General features: G+C 38.6%; 1 protein-coding gene across 2 annotated transcripts in view; it reads left to right on the top strand.

The window, feature by feature from the left end:
* LOC137795085 (zeta-sarcoglycan-like) overlaps window positions 1-16,431 on the top strand; it is a 296,918-nt gene that overhangs the window by 194,607 nt on the left and 85,880 nt on the right. For both annotated transcript variants that reach the window (XM_068592345.1, XM_068592346.1), the window contains exon 3: window positions 9,882-9,983. In XM_068592345.1, the coding sequence (XP_068448446.1) occupies window positions 9,882-9,983 (102 nt within the window). The remainder of the gene's footprint in view (window positions 1-9,881; window positions 9,984-16,431) is intronic.

Raw genomic sequence — 16,431 nt, forward strand, 5'->3', positions numbered from 1 at the left:
TTCGTCTTTTCAACAGGAATATTGATCTCCTTCACTTTACAGCTAGTCAATATAACTGAAAACTTCCTGTTGAAGTTTCTAAAAGAAGCGCCTCGTGTGGGACCCCCTGAACAGCTGGAAGTGTGTTTGATGTGAAGCAGATGGCGGAAGTGCAGACTTTGCATTAACAGTTAATGGCAGCAGCAGCAAATTAACAAAGCGCAAGGGAGTAGATCAACAATGCTTACTTTTAAAACAGGAGAAACTAGACATAAAGGCATGTCTCGAATGATGAATGTCTGATTCTCGACCTGGGCAGTATTTGGAAATGTAAGGTATTACAGCTTTTCCCTCGCTTGCTTGCTCAGAAATCACTTTTTTTTTTTAATCCTACCTTAAAGTCTCAGGACAGGAAATTACTTTGGCTACATGACATGCCACAGCATGCCACACCTGCTTCAATTTTAAACAGGGTTTAACAGAGTTAAAAATCCATTTCTTAGTCCAAGTTTGGCGGTGTTCGTGCCATGCCAGAGCGCCAGACGATCGAGGAAATTGTGCAGTTTTAGCAAAGAGCAAGGAAGAAAGATAAGGAAAGTAGTGGAGGAGGGAGAGAGGTGAAGAGGAGAGGAGGGAGATAAAGAAAAAGATGCTATACATGCACCGGCTGTTGGCATCAAGCCCCGAGGGAGCTGTTAAGGTAGCTTGACTTTCTCAGCAAACTGCCTCCTGTTGAAGCAGTCAATAATTTCAATAAGGCGTTTGCCTCCAAAAGGGATTTTAGGGACTTGCAGTATGAAGTTTAAACTTCCAGAACGACCTAATTCAAGTCGCTGTTCATCCTACATACTGTATATCAAACTACATATGGAATGGTAAGTCTTACAAATAGAGCTTGTATCATGACATATATCTGTAGCTTTTTTCCTACCAAGGGAGAAGTATGAGTTAATAAAGCATGAACTCATACGGTTGGTTGCAAGGGAGTGAGTCATGTATTTGGAAGCTTTCATTTTTTTATTTTTTATTACCAAATCATTCTATAATCACAACCTCTCCTTTACAGTTATCCCTGCAGAGTTAAACATAACAATCACTTTGTTGAGTTAAATTCCATCGACCAATAATTTAACATCATTAAAATAATAGTCATTTTCTCAACCTTGCAGTGATGTATCCAAATGGTCAAAACGGCCAAATAAGTAGCGTTCAGTGAATCCCTTCAGCCATTTCCTCTCCTGTTTTATTGCTCTCTCCCTCTATCTCACTTTCTCTCTCTCTCCCCTTCTATCTCTCTCCACTTTGGGTCTACTGGCTGACATAAAAGGTTGTGTGAAAAATTACAACGGTCCTGAATATTAGAGATGCCTGCAAAATACTCTACCAGCCTATCCATCACCACAGGGACACATGGTTTTATCGGTTGTGTGTGTCTTTATATTTGTGTGTGTGTGTGTGTGTTTGTGTGTGTGTGTGTGTGTGTGTGTGTGTGTGTGTGTGTGTGTGTGTATATGGACACCTAGTAGTCATGGTGATCGGTACTTTGTAAATGGCTGGTGCGGGTGTGTTCTGTCTGCATAACCTTGCATATGGTATGCGTTGACGTAATGGGACAGTTTGCCAGTCAACCTCTCCAGGATGAGGGAGTCTCTCATCGTCTCTGAAACTACTGCTTCAAAGAGGAACTTCACCCAGTCACACGCTCTGTTGACCTCGCAAAAGCCAAACTCTCACACGCACGTACAGGTGGCACTAATATGTGTCTTGTCTGGTGGTCGCGGTCTCGATGCGATTGAGCTCCATTGACTTTACAGTGGGCAATGTCTGCACCGGTCAATTCCGGTTCATATTATATGTTATAAAGGATATTATAAATAGCTTTACTTGCTCCTTTCCCAACTATCTTTTGCTTTGTTTTCCTTTTTTGTTTTGTTTTACAAAGTTTGAAGCACCAGGAACTTAACCCTTAAATGGTGTTTGGGTCTGTGGGACCATTTTAAGTTTTCATCAAAACAAAAATAATATGATTCATTATTTTTTCAAACTTAGACTTATTCATATATTACACAAAATGTTCATCGACCACACACCGAAACCTCCCCTCCCCCCTACACATTTATATTACATACAGGGTGTTCAGGCTAATAAGAAAAAATTGAAAATTGTCTACCTGAATTAAATTAATAACCCTATTTGCGGTTTATATTGCTTCTAATTGGGATGAAGAAAACAACCATATTTTAACATACAATTGTTTAAATATGTTGAATTAAAAACCCCAAAACACAGAGGTTGAAACAGACACACAACACCTACAGAGTACAAAAAAAATGAACACCATACAAGGGTTAATGTTGTAAACTTACATTTGTTTTTCTCTGTAGTGAAGTCCCTGTCATGCTCTCATGAATAACTGCTTTTTTACTTTTCCTCCAAAGACCAATATCTTTTACACTTCTGAAAATTATGTTGCTACTGAGAAACCTGATATTTATATGATACGACAAGCCACATTTTTTTTATTTAGCCTATTTGTAGTCAAACCAAATTAATGTGAGGATACAAATAAGCTAAAATAGAATGAAAAAGACAAATCAAGCAATAGAGAAATGGTTTACTAAATAGTCCCAAAGTTTACTTAATATAAATCCAGATCAGAAATGTATTTTGGCCCTAAAACATGTAATGATTTATAAAGAAAGTGAGTAATACTCTTTGATTTTGAATTATGCCTTTTTGCACAAGAAGACACATCATGACGTCAAAACCACGGCTCACGCAGTGTCAAGAAAGTGTGTCAGGAAATGTGATCTATAATGAGGATCGTTCTTCTGAGGTCGTATTGCTTATGATATCCATTCATTTGTCTTTCTCTTCTCGCTCTCTTTCTCTCAACTAAGTAGTATCAGTGTGCTTGAACTTAATCCTGAAGTCCTTTGTATTTGAGGGTTCATTGATTCTGAAAACCTTTCTCGGGTGCTTTTACGAGAGATGTGGGCGGGCGAGGGAGAATGAAATAAGTGAAAAAGAAAATGACTGCCATGTGTGGACAAAGAGGAACACGCTCCATAATTAGAGCTGCACGGGATTTGTTTCAGGTCAATTAGTTTTTTTCTACAGTCTCTGTAGGTGTTTGTATTATATATGTGTGTGTGATCACCTTGTATGTGCATTCTCACTGTACGTGTTGTGTAAGTGTGAATGTGTTACTTATTTGCCTCATATTTTTTTTCCTCGGTTCATTTTGCACCAGACAGGCCCTAATTTATTTTTACAATGCGTCCAAATTAATGTCAGTGTTCAAACTCATTTTGCATTAACGACGAGAAGGATGTATGAACTGATCAATGATAATCACTGCAGGAAGAAGCCGTAAGTAAAGATAACAGTTAAAATACCACACTTCTGTACAAGTAAGAGTCAGGAATTGCATGTGCTACTTCAGTAACAGTGCAGAGGTCTAAAATGCAATATACTCCAAAGTAGAAGGACATGTCATACGGAATGGCGTTATACTACAGTATTTTTATGTTTTAAACACTAACAAATTCACATATACACATTTAAATGTTGTAGTTTGTAAATGTAGAGTACATTTTACATACTTTGTATACTACTGGGTGGATTAGTAGTATACTACTGCATAATATCATGTTTTTGTTACTGTAAAATATGACCTAAACCAGAAGTGCCGAATGTAGTGGCGTTGAGAGGTTTTCTGAGCACGTCCAACTGATAACAACGCCACAGACACAACAAGTACCTCTTCCGCTCGGAGAAAGATAGACACAGAATCAGAAGAAGATAAATAGTTAAATAGACATGCATATATTCTCTGTATGTAAACTCACACATTTATGCTGTGGTGTCAGGAAAGAAAAAGGACAAGGCAGGGGAGGGAAGTTCATTGTTCTGATGAGAGTGTGTGAGTGTGTGTGTGTGTGTGTGTGTGTGTGTGTGTGTGTGTGTGTGTGTGTGTGTGTGTGTGTGTCATTATCATTGTGCTGGGAGTTGTTGATTTTTCCCTGGCAAACGCTGTCGATTGGCAGGGAAAGAGAAACATGCATTCAGACAAAGCCAAGCAGAATATTGTTTTTCTGATTCGTGATTTATGCCAAACTGACGAATTTGCCAGCTTTTATGTTGATTATTGATTTTGCTTAATTACTAAAAGTATGTTTTCTGTGCCTATAGAGCCAAACAAAAATGACAAAAAGGAGCAATGATGTGTGTTTGTGGCTATCTTGTTGTATGTTATCTTGCCCCTCTCCAACATAGCCCCGTTTATATATTTATACATCCACAAAGATACGAGAGAAATGTTGTTTCTGAAAGGCAATAAGATGAGGCGAGACTGACAATACAACCAGTAATTTGATACATGCACATGTATACTCACTACGAGCACTCAAGGCTGCACGAGTTTATAAGGAAGCTCAAATAGTCGACAGTGATCTTAGTGAGATATAACATCTGCTGACATTTAAATGGAAAAGCCTTGATAGTCTGTGATGCAAGAACGGAAATCAATATGTGTTAGATCTCAAGAAGCAGAGACAGAAGTATATATATATATATATATATATATATATATATATATATATATATATATATATATATATATATATATATATATACAGATATATAAAAAACATATAAAACAAACATAGCATACAGTTTTTACATTTTAATAGGCAGGTTTAAGACAAACCAACAGAAAAGACCAATACGTTTAGCACTGCACTGTATATACAAACACAACTTTTAAGCATGTTTTGCTATGTTTGTTCTCTTTTCTAAAATGGTCAATTGGCTTCTTACCTTGACCTCTACAGATTGAAGATATTACATTTACATACACGCAAGCATTCTGCTGTATTTATGTTATGCTTTATCTACCCTGAATGCTGAAATGCATTAAAGTCAGTTTGCAACTTTTAATTATGAATAATCTAAAGGTCTAATACTATTTCTTGCTCAATTACAAATACCTTTCAATGTGAATACCAGACTGGGCTTTTAATTGAAGAAGAACACAGCTCTGTTTTAACGCATATTACAACCTCAGATCTGTTTTCCAAAACTAATTTCACAACAATGTGAAGAGAGAGGGAAGCGGATGGCGAGAGAGCTAGAGAGACGAAGAACAAAGAAATGCCTCGACAAACAGATTCAAGTAGCGCACTAAACAATGAATAGAGAGATTTACCCATTTCCTTCTGTTTGTTGATGAATTCCCATTGTATTCTGGGCTTTGGCATTATTGTTCCCAGTACTATCCATGCCAGTGATGCAAACTGGATTGAAAATGAAACTAAAAGACAAACAGTGTGTGAGAAACCAAGGAAGAAAGAGGGAGAGCTGTCATGTTCAATCAGATTGGGGCTTCTGTGTTTTTTATTCCACGACAGTGGAGCACTGACGTGGAATAAAACCTCCTGATTAATTTTAACACCATCGTCTTCATGTATTGGAATTGAGGAGTGACTGTGAGAGGAATACAAAAGCATTGCAGGGAATGTAGTTATTGTGACTTTGTTTTAACTAAACTAAATCTGTATGCAAGCCTTTGTGTGTGTGTATGTATATGTGTATATATATATATGTATGTATTCATTTCTCTTGCTTGCATGTATATATATATATATATATATATATATGCTTATTTCTTACTTATGTATGTATCTGTTACCCCTGTTCCTGTTATTATTTATTTTATTTTATTTTATCTGTGTGTTTAGCTTAGCTTATTGCATTGGGATGCTGCTAGTATGACAAAAAAATTCTCCGTGGAGATTAATAAAGTACTTTTCATTCATTTATTCATTGTCCCTGTGTGTGTGTGTGTGTGTGTGTGTGTGTGTGTGTGTGTGTGTGTGTGTGTGTGTGTGTGTGTGTGAGTGTGAGTGTGTGCGTGTATGTGTGTGTGTGTATGCGTGCGTGCGTGCGTGCGTGTTTAAGGTAGTGAGTTTGTCATTTCCCAGGCCTGCTATGTTATGGTTTATTGAAGAGCCCGATGCTCCACTGTATATTCAGCATAATGACTATGGATCTAACAACAGCACTGAAAACCTCTGGCTGGTTTAACTTATCGATCTGACACTCTCTTATCGCTGCTCCCATTTGTAGGTGTGTGTGAGTGGATTCTATATATTTTGTTGGGATTGGTTTTGCTAACATGGTGAGGTTTGTTTGATTACATATTTGCGATACAAAAATAATGTTAATCGAAACCATAACCTTGAACAAGTTACAACTTAGATAACCAAAAATAAGTATTTGTATTTTCAATCAAGTGGTAACACCTATAAATATGAGTCTTAGAATCAGAGTTTTTAGGTTTATTGTCCACTTGCTTTACATTGGACAAGAGTAGTTTATGTTATCGTTTGCTAAACATTAATAAGTAAGGTGTGGGATTCATGCAAAATCAATTGGAAAGTCCTACAGCCCCAAAAAAAAGGAATTTAATTGACAATCAGAAAGACAATGTTTTACTGAAGTCAAATTACAAACAACATCACTGTACATCTTAATAACTCATAAAATGAGACTTGAAATGAATCTCATGATCCAGAGTCACACGAGAAATCAGGAAACAGAAATGCATGTTTTATCATGACAGATACCGAAGAGAAAAGTGTGTCCGGCAAAAATCCCTTAAGTGCAATGCCATATCAACAGCAGCAAGCAGAAGGAAAAATTTTTTAGTACACCGCTTCTCTTGTCCCTGTTCTCCCACAGAGGAGAGCAGACAATTTAGCTCCGTCATTGAGAGTTGTGATTTTCTCCTCTTTAGGTTTTTGCATTTCCCCATCGTCCATCTCCTCCTCTGCTCATTGTCTTATCCTCCCAATGTATCTCCTCTTGCCCTCTCGCTCTCTCTCTCTCTCTCTCCTCTCTCTCTCTCGTGCCTTGAGTGCATTTCTAATTTGGAAGGCTTCGTTGGTTTGTTGCACCTAACAATTAATAATAATCTGCTGCATCCTTCTGAACAGAAGTTCTCTCTCCAAGGACAGTTTCATGAACATTTGTGTACACAGAGTGAGAGCTGCGAACCAGGGAAGCAAGACTAACTTGTTGCCATCGAGCAACTCATTCTGTGTGCGAGTTACTCCAAGTGAAGGCTAAATTAGTTCAATCCACATCGTTTGTTTGGGGTTTTAGGTTCTCGAGCCTGAACATGTTCGCTGTGAGGAAAGCGTTTCAGACTAAACGGAAACACCCCTGTCATGATAATTCTTTTGTTTTAATAGCTCAATTAAAAACAACTTAGAAGTGGCAAGAGCCAAGTGTATACCTGTATATTCAAATATATAATCATTGAACCATTTTTTTAGTAAATGCAGTTGATCTCTTTTCAAACATATGCAAACAAGGCTTTGATACCAGTGGTTTTTTTTTTTACAAATTTAAACTTCTATATGTATCAAAAGACATACCGTTTGTTTCCACGAAATTGACTACAATACCCATAAGCCTCACCACGCTGTTGCATTTGCTCTGCTGCCTCCGCCGTCACTCTCCTAAGCACAGATTTGACATGGTACAGTAGCTGCCTCTTTGCTCTGTAAAAGTCCTTACCACCATCCTGATACCCCGCATGACTTTTTGAAAGGATTGTAATCTTACCGTGTAAGTCTGACCCAACAATCTCTCGAGCATTCACTCGTGTGGGATCTGTAAAATGCAACACAGCCGGGACAAAGCCATTTTTATCACAGCGTGCCGGTCAGCTGATCAGAAATGGAATTGGGATGTAAAAGACTCAACACAAATGTGTTCACAGGACTCAAAGTGTCAGACAGATTGTTTTTCTTGTGAAATTGTAAAAGGGCTTATCAACCTAGTAAAAGCAGTGGAGCACACACGTGTGTCTGCAGCAGTGTCGTTATGATTTTTGTATAATTATTGTTTTGTTCTTCAACTGCTTACTTACACAATTTTCTGATCCAAAGAAGCTCTAATGAAAATCCGTAAACAAACCCATTTAAGTCATTATTTTTCATTTTGGTTGCTTGTACAGTTAAATATAAATAGAGACATACAGTTTATTATCAATTTATGATTAATTTATAATTTGGGGTGAAAGGAAAACGGAAAAACAATATTGAACAATTAACCAGACACTTCCACCGACACTATCTGCCCTTTCTAGACCACTGTTTACTGTTTTTCTGTTTTCTTAATGTCTTCTTTTTTTGTCTTTTATATTTATCTTTTGTATATATACAAAGAGCAAAGAAAATACCAAGGTCAAATGGAGTCATTTTCATGTACGTGAAAATGCAGATGGCCATTAAAGCTGATTCTGATTCTGATAAAGGCACACGCATACAAATGTTACATGTGATGAAAATCAAAGCGTCTGATTTTTTCGGATTTTTATTTTAAATTGTGTAATTTGTGATTTTATTGCATTGACCTTTGTTTGAGGAGGCTCTCACTGTGAGCCAAATCATCCCCCTTTTGCTACCTAACCTCTGGTGCGCTCTCTTCTATAATTCAATGGGTTTTCTCAGCAGGGGATTTTTTTTTTCATCTGTCTTTCTGACAAGCTGGAATGTCTTCCCGGGGTTTTCTGTCCGCATTGTAGGCTACAATTTCAACACCACATCGTTATGACAAAGATAAATCTTCTTTTTTTTTGTTGCAACATTTCAAAACTACATCCCTCATGAGGCTTTGACAGCTTGCCGATGGCTAAGACTCCTGGGATATGTTGTAGCTGAATGCTACCAAAGTAAGCGCAACATGTACATCAAGTGTAGCGTATCATTGTCTCTACGGCCGCCCACCCTTTTGGGGGCATTTATTGGCTAATGCAAGTTGCTCACTCGTTGAATATATGTATTAATAATGACAAGCTTGCATTACAAAATATCCCTAACAGACTGTTACAGATGTTCTCAGTAAAACAGGATCTTACTGTGGAGAAAGCAGACCTTTGTGAAGACATTATATTCCCAAATCTCATCAATATTACACTGCTTATCAATGACTAATGTTATAAACACTGCTGATTATCTCAAGATCTGTACAATCTCTGAACATGTCCTACATTGTCCAAACCTAAGACACTAAGTAGAGGAGATTTCTTAAATGCTGACAAATTTGCAAACTTCTAACAAGAAACAGATTAAACAGAAACGCCATTTATCTAATAACTCTGTAAATGTAAGACACAAATTGAATGGCCAGCAGTTAAATTGTTTCCAACATTTCTAAAGTTAAGATTTGATGGGTAAATACTCAACAGTTCGACAACGTTGTGCCTTCATTCTGGTGCTGTTCTTCCCTCTGGCTTCCATGTCAGGTAGCTCTGCTCCTAAAGGCGGTGTTGAACCATCAGGAGCCGTGGTGAGAAACTTCACCTGTACATTGTCTGATCACATAGAGAGAATTAGACCCCTGACCCAGATAACAATGCAGTCAAGTGCCTTTTCATTCGATGAACGCGGCTCGCTAATTGTCCCTAATAGCATGTAATTGGATCATTTTATGGATACAGAATCAGGTACATTGTTATACTCGGGAAAATGTATCTCAGTCTGTTTGAAACCTGAGGGCAGGTGAACTGTAAAGTTTCCTCTCACTGAATCCAAGTCTGTTCCACCTCCACCCGTATGAATAACTGATGAACTTACCACTGTTCTCTGCCTTGTCTGTCTTTATTACTTTGTGTAATATAATGATACCCTTTAAGTAATGGATGTCTGTATCATTCATAAACACGACTTAGAAAACTCATCAGAATGTAGATGAGCAAAGTGAATCCCTGAATTCTCTGGCTTTGTAGAGAAACTATATGTCTGTAAAAAATAAAATGTGCTCGACTTGTGATTCATTTCATGGATAAAAATGTGATCTGTCTCTCTCTGTATGTGGCTCTCTCTTTTTAGGATGGAATGGGGAATCTGCAGGTGACCAAGGAAGGTGTCCGATTGGAGGGAGTGTCCGAATTCTTATTGCCCCTATACGTCAAAGAGATCCAATCTCGGAGGGTAAGAAGTGTGTGCATGTGTTAGTGTGTGTTTGTGCGGCCCTTCCAACCCCTATAATGAGCAGAAATCAGATGTCCCTAGCAGTCAAGATCTATTTGTCATGTATATGACACAATATGAGGCTGCATAAGATCCAGCAGTCTTCCATATCTCCATTCATCATACACCGGATCATCATTAATCCTGTCAGCTGAAGCAACATGGACACTATGTCACTCTAGATAGGACAATCATTTGACACTGTGTGTGTGTGTGTGTGTGTGTGTGTGTGTGTGTGTGTGTGTGTGTGTGTGTGTGTGTGTGTGTGTGTGTGTGTGTGTGTGCTCATATGTATGAATGGTAAGCAGGTGGGGATTGACTGTAATAGTGTCACACTGTCACAAACACATTGCCTGTCTGTGTGTATAGAGCGGGGGAGTGGAATTTCAATTGCACAGCAAGAGATTAATGGTGTGATGGAGTAGGACAGAAGGATCGCGAGCAAGTGACAGACAGGACATTTATGAAAGATGCTGCACCTTTTGCAATTTTCTTGGCCGATTCTGATCTGCCGATTCCAATGTTTGCCGATTTTGATTTACTTTTGAGGAATTATAATTGACAGCAAAGCTCCATCATGCAGACTAACATGTTTTTTACAACCGTTAATTGTACTGTCATAATACTTTATTTGTATCATATGTAGTGGTTATTTGAATAAAACTCAAATACCTAATAAAACATGTGTGTATATATATATATATATATATATATATATATATATATATATATATATATATATATATATATATATAGATGTGTGTGTGTGTGTGTGTGTGTGTGTGCGTGTATTTATACACTCAAACACACACACACGCACGCATACTCACACACACACACACACACACACACAACTGGATTTATGCTAGCTTCCTGCCAAACAACTAATTTCACAAGACTACATTTTGAAAACATCCAGATACTTTTACCCAATTTTCCATTTTACTGAGTGGAGTTTGAATGCCCCATACTCATATAGTATAGTATACATATGGTATACTGTTTTATTATACTGTCAGAAAACCTTTCAATATATAATATACAGATAATAATACATCATATACATTGTATATGTCTAGCAGATCAATATGGAAAAGCACAGAACGCTTAATTTAATAGTAATGGAAGGTGAAAAATAGAGATAACACCAGGAGGAATGGGAATATACTGATACCTGCGTGAGCACAGCAAAGAGGAAGGCATGGCATAGAGATATGAAAGGACAAGAGGATGGTAAAGATAAAAAAAAAACACATACAGAGTAAAAAAAAAAGGATGACTGGAGGTAAAATATATGTAGAGAGAATTGAGGTTCAGAGTGGCTACAGATGATGAAGAGTGAAGATGGAATAAAGTGAGACAAATAGTGTTTAGGCAAATGAAGCTGTTGAGGAGATGAAAAAAAGATCACGCTAAAAGGAGTCTCAACTAACGCTTGATTAAACATGTTATGAGTTGAATAGATGGGTGAGAAACTGCTTTAAACTCAGATCTCAGACCTTAAGTATTCCTTCTTTACTGGGCAGCGTAAAGCAGAGGAGCAGGCGAAGATGATGGTTTTCAGCAGAATTTGAATCAACATGACCGGAGGGCTATTGAGACACTTGTGAGGAGGAGGGATACTGTAGATGCCTGTTCAAGCAGACATTGATGGTCACTACTCCAGCTGTTGCTACTTTATTATGCCCCCCCCCACTTTATGCTTTGCTGTTTGCCGCACTTTAGTTGCATCAAAGATGTACAAGTCAAATTCTGTAAACAGCCTCACAAATGTTTTGGTTTAGTCTTGAAAGCTTTGAGAATTCAAGCTCCCACACGTCTCACGCTGCCAATATTTTAGAGTTTGCCATTTGCCTCGAAGTCTTCGACTGAGACACTGCATACAAACTTGACTAAATTATTGAGTCAGTAGTGTGTAGTAAGCGAGAAGTCCGCAGTCAATCAATGGCCGTATCAAAAAGGTGATTTCAGGAAAGAGTGTCACTGCAACCCAGGGACATCCTTGAGCATGGAGCCCTGAATGAGTACCCATAGAAATGTAAAGGCTGGTTCCAGTAATACGTTACCACACAACGCATCCTTCATATATGCTTGTATATATTGTAACTGTCTCTGTCAGCAATAGTAGCAAAACGGTAAGTGATGCAAAAGGATGAGAAACTACTTTTGTTTCCACGTCGTGGTTTTGTTTCCTTCCACACTGTGTTGTAACAGCATGCGTGTCGGTCTCTGTATACTGTGCACAGTGTGTACTGTGTGTATTCAACAAGTGTGTGTTTGTCAACCATTATGTTTACAAGTCTGTGTGATAATACGTGTGTGAGGCTTACATGCGCCTGTCTACTGTAAGTGTCTGTTGATATTTTGATGTCTGAGCAGATATTGATGTTTTGTGCCTGTTTGGAAACCAATGCATATTTGTGTATGTGCAGGTTTGCGTGTATTTGAGTGTGTGCGTGAGGCGGCGCATATTTTCTCACATGAAGCCAAACAGCAGGTTGCCCTCGCATTTCCTAAACAGCAGGTACGCTCATATATTTATATCCATAGTCAGTGCACTTTGACTGTGAAGCGTGGTTCAATTGGGGCGGATGCTTTGCTGAATCAGAGGTATCCACCAAACTCCTTGAGGACGGAGAATCTTTCGCTTATTCTGTGAGGAGACACACTGCAGAGAGATGGCGAGACACAAGGCAGAACCATTGAGTTGAAGATCGGGGAAAAGGAGGAAAGGGTTGTGGAAAGAGAAATCAGTGAAAGCTGGGTTTATTTATATCAATTTAAATATCATTGAACCCAACATAATTACTATCTATCGGACAACCACATTTTTTAACAAACAAACATCGGTGTAATGTGGCATTCACACGGAATCAGGCACAACAGTATTAATTTGTTAGTCTTGTTCACAATGGAATAAAATAAAGTGAATATAATTATGTTGTATTTATTGTTTTATCCAGTTATCTGCATGTAGCTGTACAATGCAGATATATCTTGATATTATGTTATATAAGAACTGTACCCTTGTGTGAGGGAGCTATCAAACATCCAGTTGTAAACATTTTGTCGTGTAGGATGGCAAAAAATGAACATATTTTACCTGGGGACAGCAAAGCCATGCACTGCTGCCTGAGTCCTCTTGAACTAACATAACATCCGTTGGCCTGATTCCATTTGATCGCAGCATAAGTCCTGTTTATAAATGCTTGCAGTGCTTACTATAACAACTTGTTATTGGTTTACATCAAAGGGCTCCAGGAGAAACTAAAGCTCAAACAGCTGACTGTTGCGCACGGTCCTGGACTGTGATGGTTAAAGACTTACAGATACACTACAGACTGAGTTACATTGACACACACTCTAGGAACACATTGAAAGGACACAACGTAATTAGCCAAGACATTATGCATTACAGACTAATTCTAATATTTAATCTGTTTCGACATACATTTTTCAAAGAAGAGGATGAGATAAGGATGAGCGTAACTTAGGAAACTACAACTCAAAATCACTTGTGGTTCCCGGTCTCAGGGGGCCGTAAAGAACCAATTACAGTTTGGTGTTCGAACGAGTCGCACTGGGAAACTCGCTACTTGTTGTACACTTGATTTATGCCTGACAGGAAGTGTCTTTTTTTTGTTTTACAAGAAAAGACTTGTAAACCAGTCAGGATGAGGACTAACTGGTTCACTTTGCAAATGTATGTCTAGCTACTTTCACCTCCGCTAAAGAGACACACGTAGCCATTTTCTCTGTACAAAACCCTCTCTAACTTTGTTTTGTTTCACTTAATCAAAGTCAACCTTTGCAGAGAGAATGTTCACGCATTGTGTTATGAGTTGGGTTAGAGTTAGACCTGACATCTGCATCATTTCAAAGAAATAATCATCCTGAAAGTAATTTTCTTTTAGGCAGACCTGAAACCTTTTTTTTTATTGCTGTGTGTCATCTTCATTTACTCTTAACCAGTAACAGATACACATATATTTACACTTCTGAACAAAATGTGTAGTCACATGTGAAGTCTTTCCTTATAACACCAAATGTATTCAAGTAGCCTTAGTGGTTGCAGAGATACACCCTTTTTAGTTTGGGTATGAGATTGAATTTTCGAGCAGAGGCCTGAAAATAGGTTGCTTTTCAAAAGGATAATCCACCAAAAAAAAATTGTTTTGAAAAAACTAACTTCATGATAGATAAGTATGAAGAAGAATGGAGAAGATGCAGCTGGCATACCTCCCACACGGTGTATGTCCTATTAAAAAACATTGCTTCCACACATATTTGCATTTTGCATAATCAGGGCCATTCCCCAGCAATGCATTGTAAGAAAGGTACATTAAACATTGTGACTCCCAGATAGATAAATATAGATATATGCACATAAACCACACAAACAACAACAATGACACACTGAGAAATGATATTGGGAGGGAAAAAGACCAGGTGCAGGTGAGTGGAAGATAACTGGAGCGGAAGGGAAGAGAAAGAATCAAGTCTGAAGGAAATAAAGGGGTCAGAGTGAGTCAAACAGACCTAAAAAGGTGGGAGAAAAGGTCTGGATACATGATAAGGAGAGAAACAAAGAAAATCAAGAGGGATGAGAAAAAGAGAGAAAAACTAGCTGGTGGAATAAAGTCAGATTTTACACACCAATGTGGGCAGTGGATTTGGGTTGGTTTTTTTTTTAGTCTGTATGTTTGCAATTTGAATATGCTGGCTTTAAATTCCATATTTGCTGCAAGGGGCACGTGGTTTAATCATGCTCATGTTTTGTTCAGTTTTACCTCCCTTGCTGGTCGAATACATCGGCATTGGCGGTAATTCTGGCAGAACAAACCTTACCATGAACGTGTTTGAATTGTTTTTTGAAGACGAACAAACACGAAAACCAGCAGGCAGAACATCAGCCGAAGATGGCGAGAGAGCATGCGTGACACAAGCGTAGCTTGAGCATTTGGCAGCAAGGCAACATAGATGATTGGTTAAGGAAGTATTGCGGTACCGGGAGAAAGGAAGGCAGCGGAGACGTAAGTAAGTAAAGTTGATTTATATTGCACTCATCACAGGCAGAGGCCACAAAGCGTGGAGTCGAGAAAAAAATAAATAAATAGGAAGCGATGTCTGAAAAGACATTTAGAGGTATTGAAAGTTTTGATTGACACAAGATCTGGAGAAATGACTGTGAAGGATAAAGCTGTTGAGCTGCCACTAGCTGTGCTCGGCCTTGAAGGAACATCACGAGCTATAGCGCCTTGAGGACGCCACGCACAGCACACCACATGCGTTCTGACAATACGTGTAGCATGTGACAGACCAGTCACGTCTACTATGGAAAATCCAGGTTACATATTGTGGACGGATGATATTGAAACAAATGTTGCATAAATCAACAAAAAAGGTGTTGCAGCAACCATAACAGGTGGGCAAAATGTGCTTTACCAGTTGATCTCCCAGGCTGGTTGATCAATGGGCGAGTCTGACTCACACAAGATGAAATATGTGTCCGTATCCTTAGAATGACTCTGAAGCATTTTCTGATTTGTCAGCATTGTGTGTCTGTACCTTCTAAAACTGCCATGCTTCGGAAAAAAACCCAACAATAACTGATTGATGGTTTGTATTTAAGTCAGATTTTTTGTTTACTCATTCATCATATGGATAACTTTGCATTTCAACTCCCCGAATCAGCCGTTCCTCGTCCACTCCAGGCTTTCAAAGTAAGTGACAAGGATAAATAGAAATAAGGCTCAAAAGGGTGTAGTGCTGTGTCGCGAAAATCTTGAACTATTTTTTAACCAATGTGTTATTTCAGAAAACAAACATTACACAAGTATAAGCAAATGAGTCGTGCAGGTTGGGGATGTCGACGTTACAAGGCGGGAGAGTAATTAACTGCTATAGAGTAGAGAGCTTCCAGAGCTCTCTATGGTTGATGTGCTAGATTTTGAGAAAGCTGGGACTACTTCTTCTTCTTCTTCTTCTTCTTCTTCTTCTTCTTCTTCTTCTTCTTCTTCTTCCAGTCTGTATATATGGGGGATTTACTTGGTATATGTGCGGTATGTACTCGGGAGATGATTCCAATGTACGCCAGAAGCTGTGGGATTATCCTCAGAGCAGCAGGTTTTGTGGGGGATTTCAGGCTGTGTTGGTGTATTTAAAAAAGCACACTATGGATGCAGTGTTCCTCTGTGTCTTGCCCTCGCTGCTCTATTCCCACAAAGGCCTGTCTATAGTGTCACACATACACACACACACTCTTGCCACATAGGCCCTAATTGTCCCCATAGGGACCCATGACGACCTATCACCACCACAGGAGGGGAAAAGAAAACTTCATTTATTCCGCTCTCTTGCTGTCTCTCTCTGTCTTTTTGATTTGACTTTTCTTTTATGTGTCTCCTTC

The sequence above is a fragment of the Clinocottus analis genome, unplaced genomic scaffold, assembly GCF_023055335.1.
Source record: "Clinocottus analis isolate CAN_PGR_092001 unplaced genomic scaffold, fCliAna1.0.p SCAF_27, whole genome shotgun sequence".
Lineage (NCBI taxonomy): Eukaryota > Metazoa > Chordata > Actinopteri > Perciformes > Cottidae > Clinocottus > Clinocottus analis.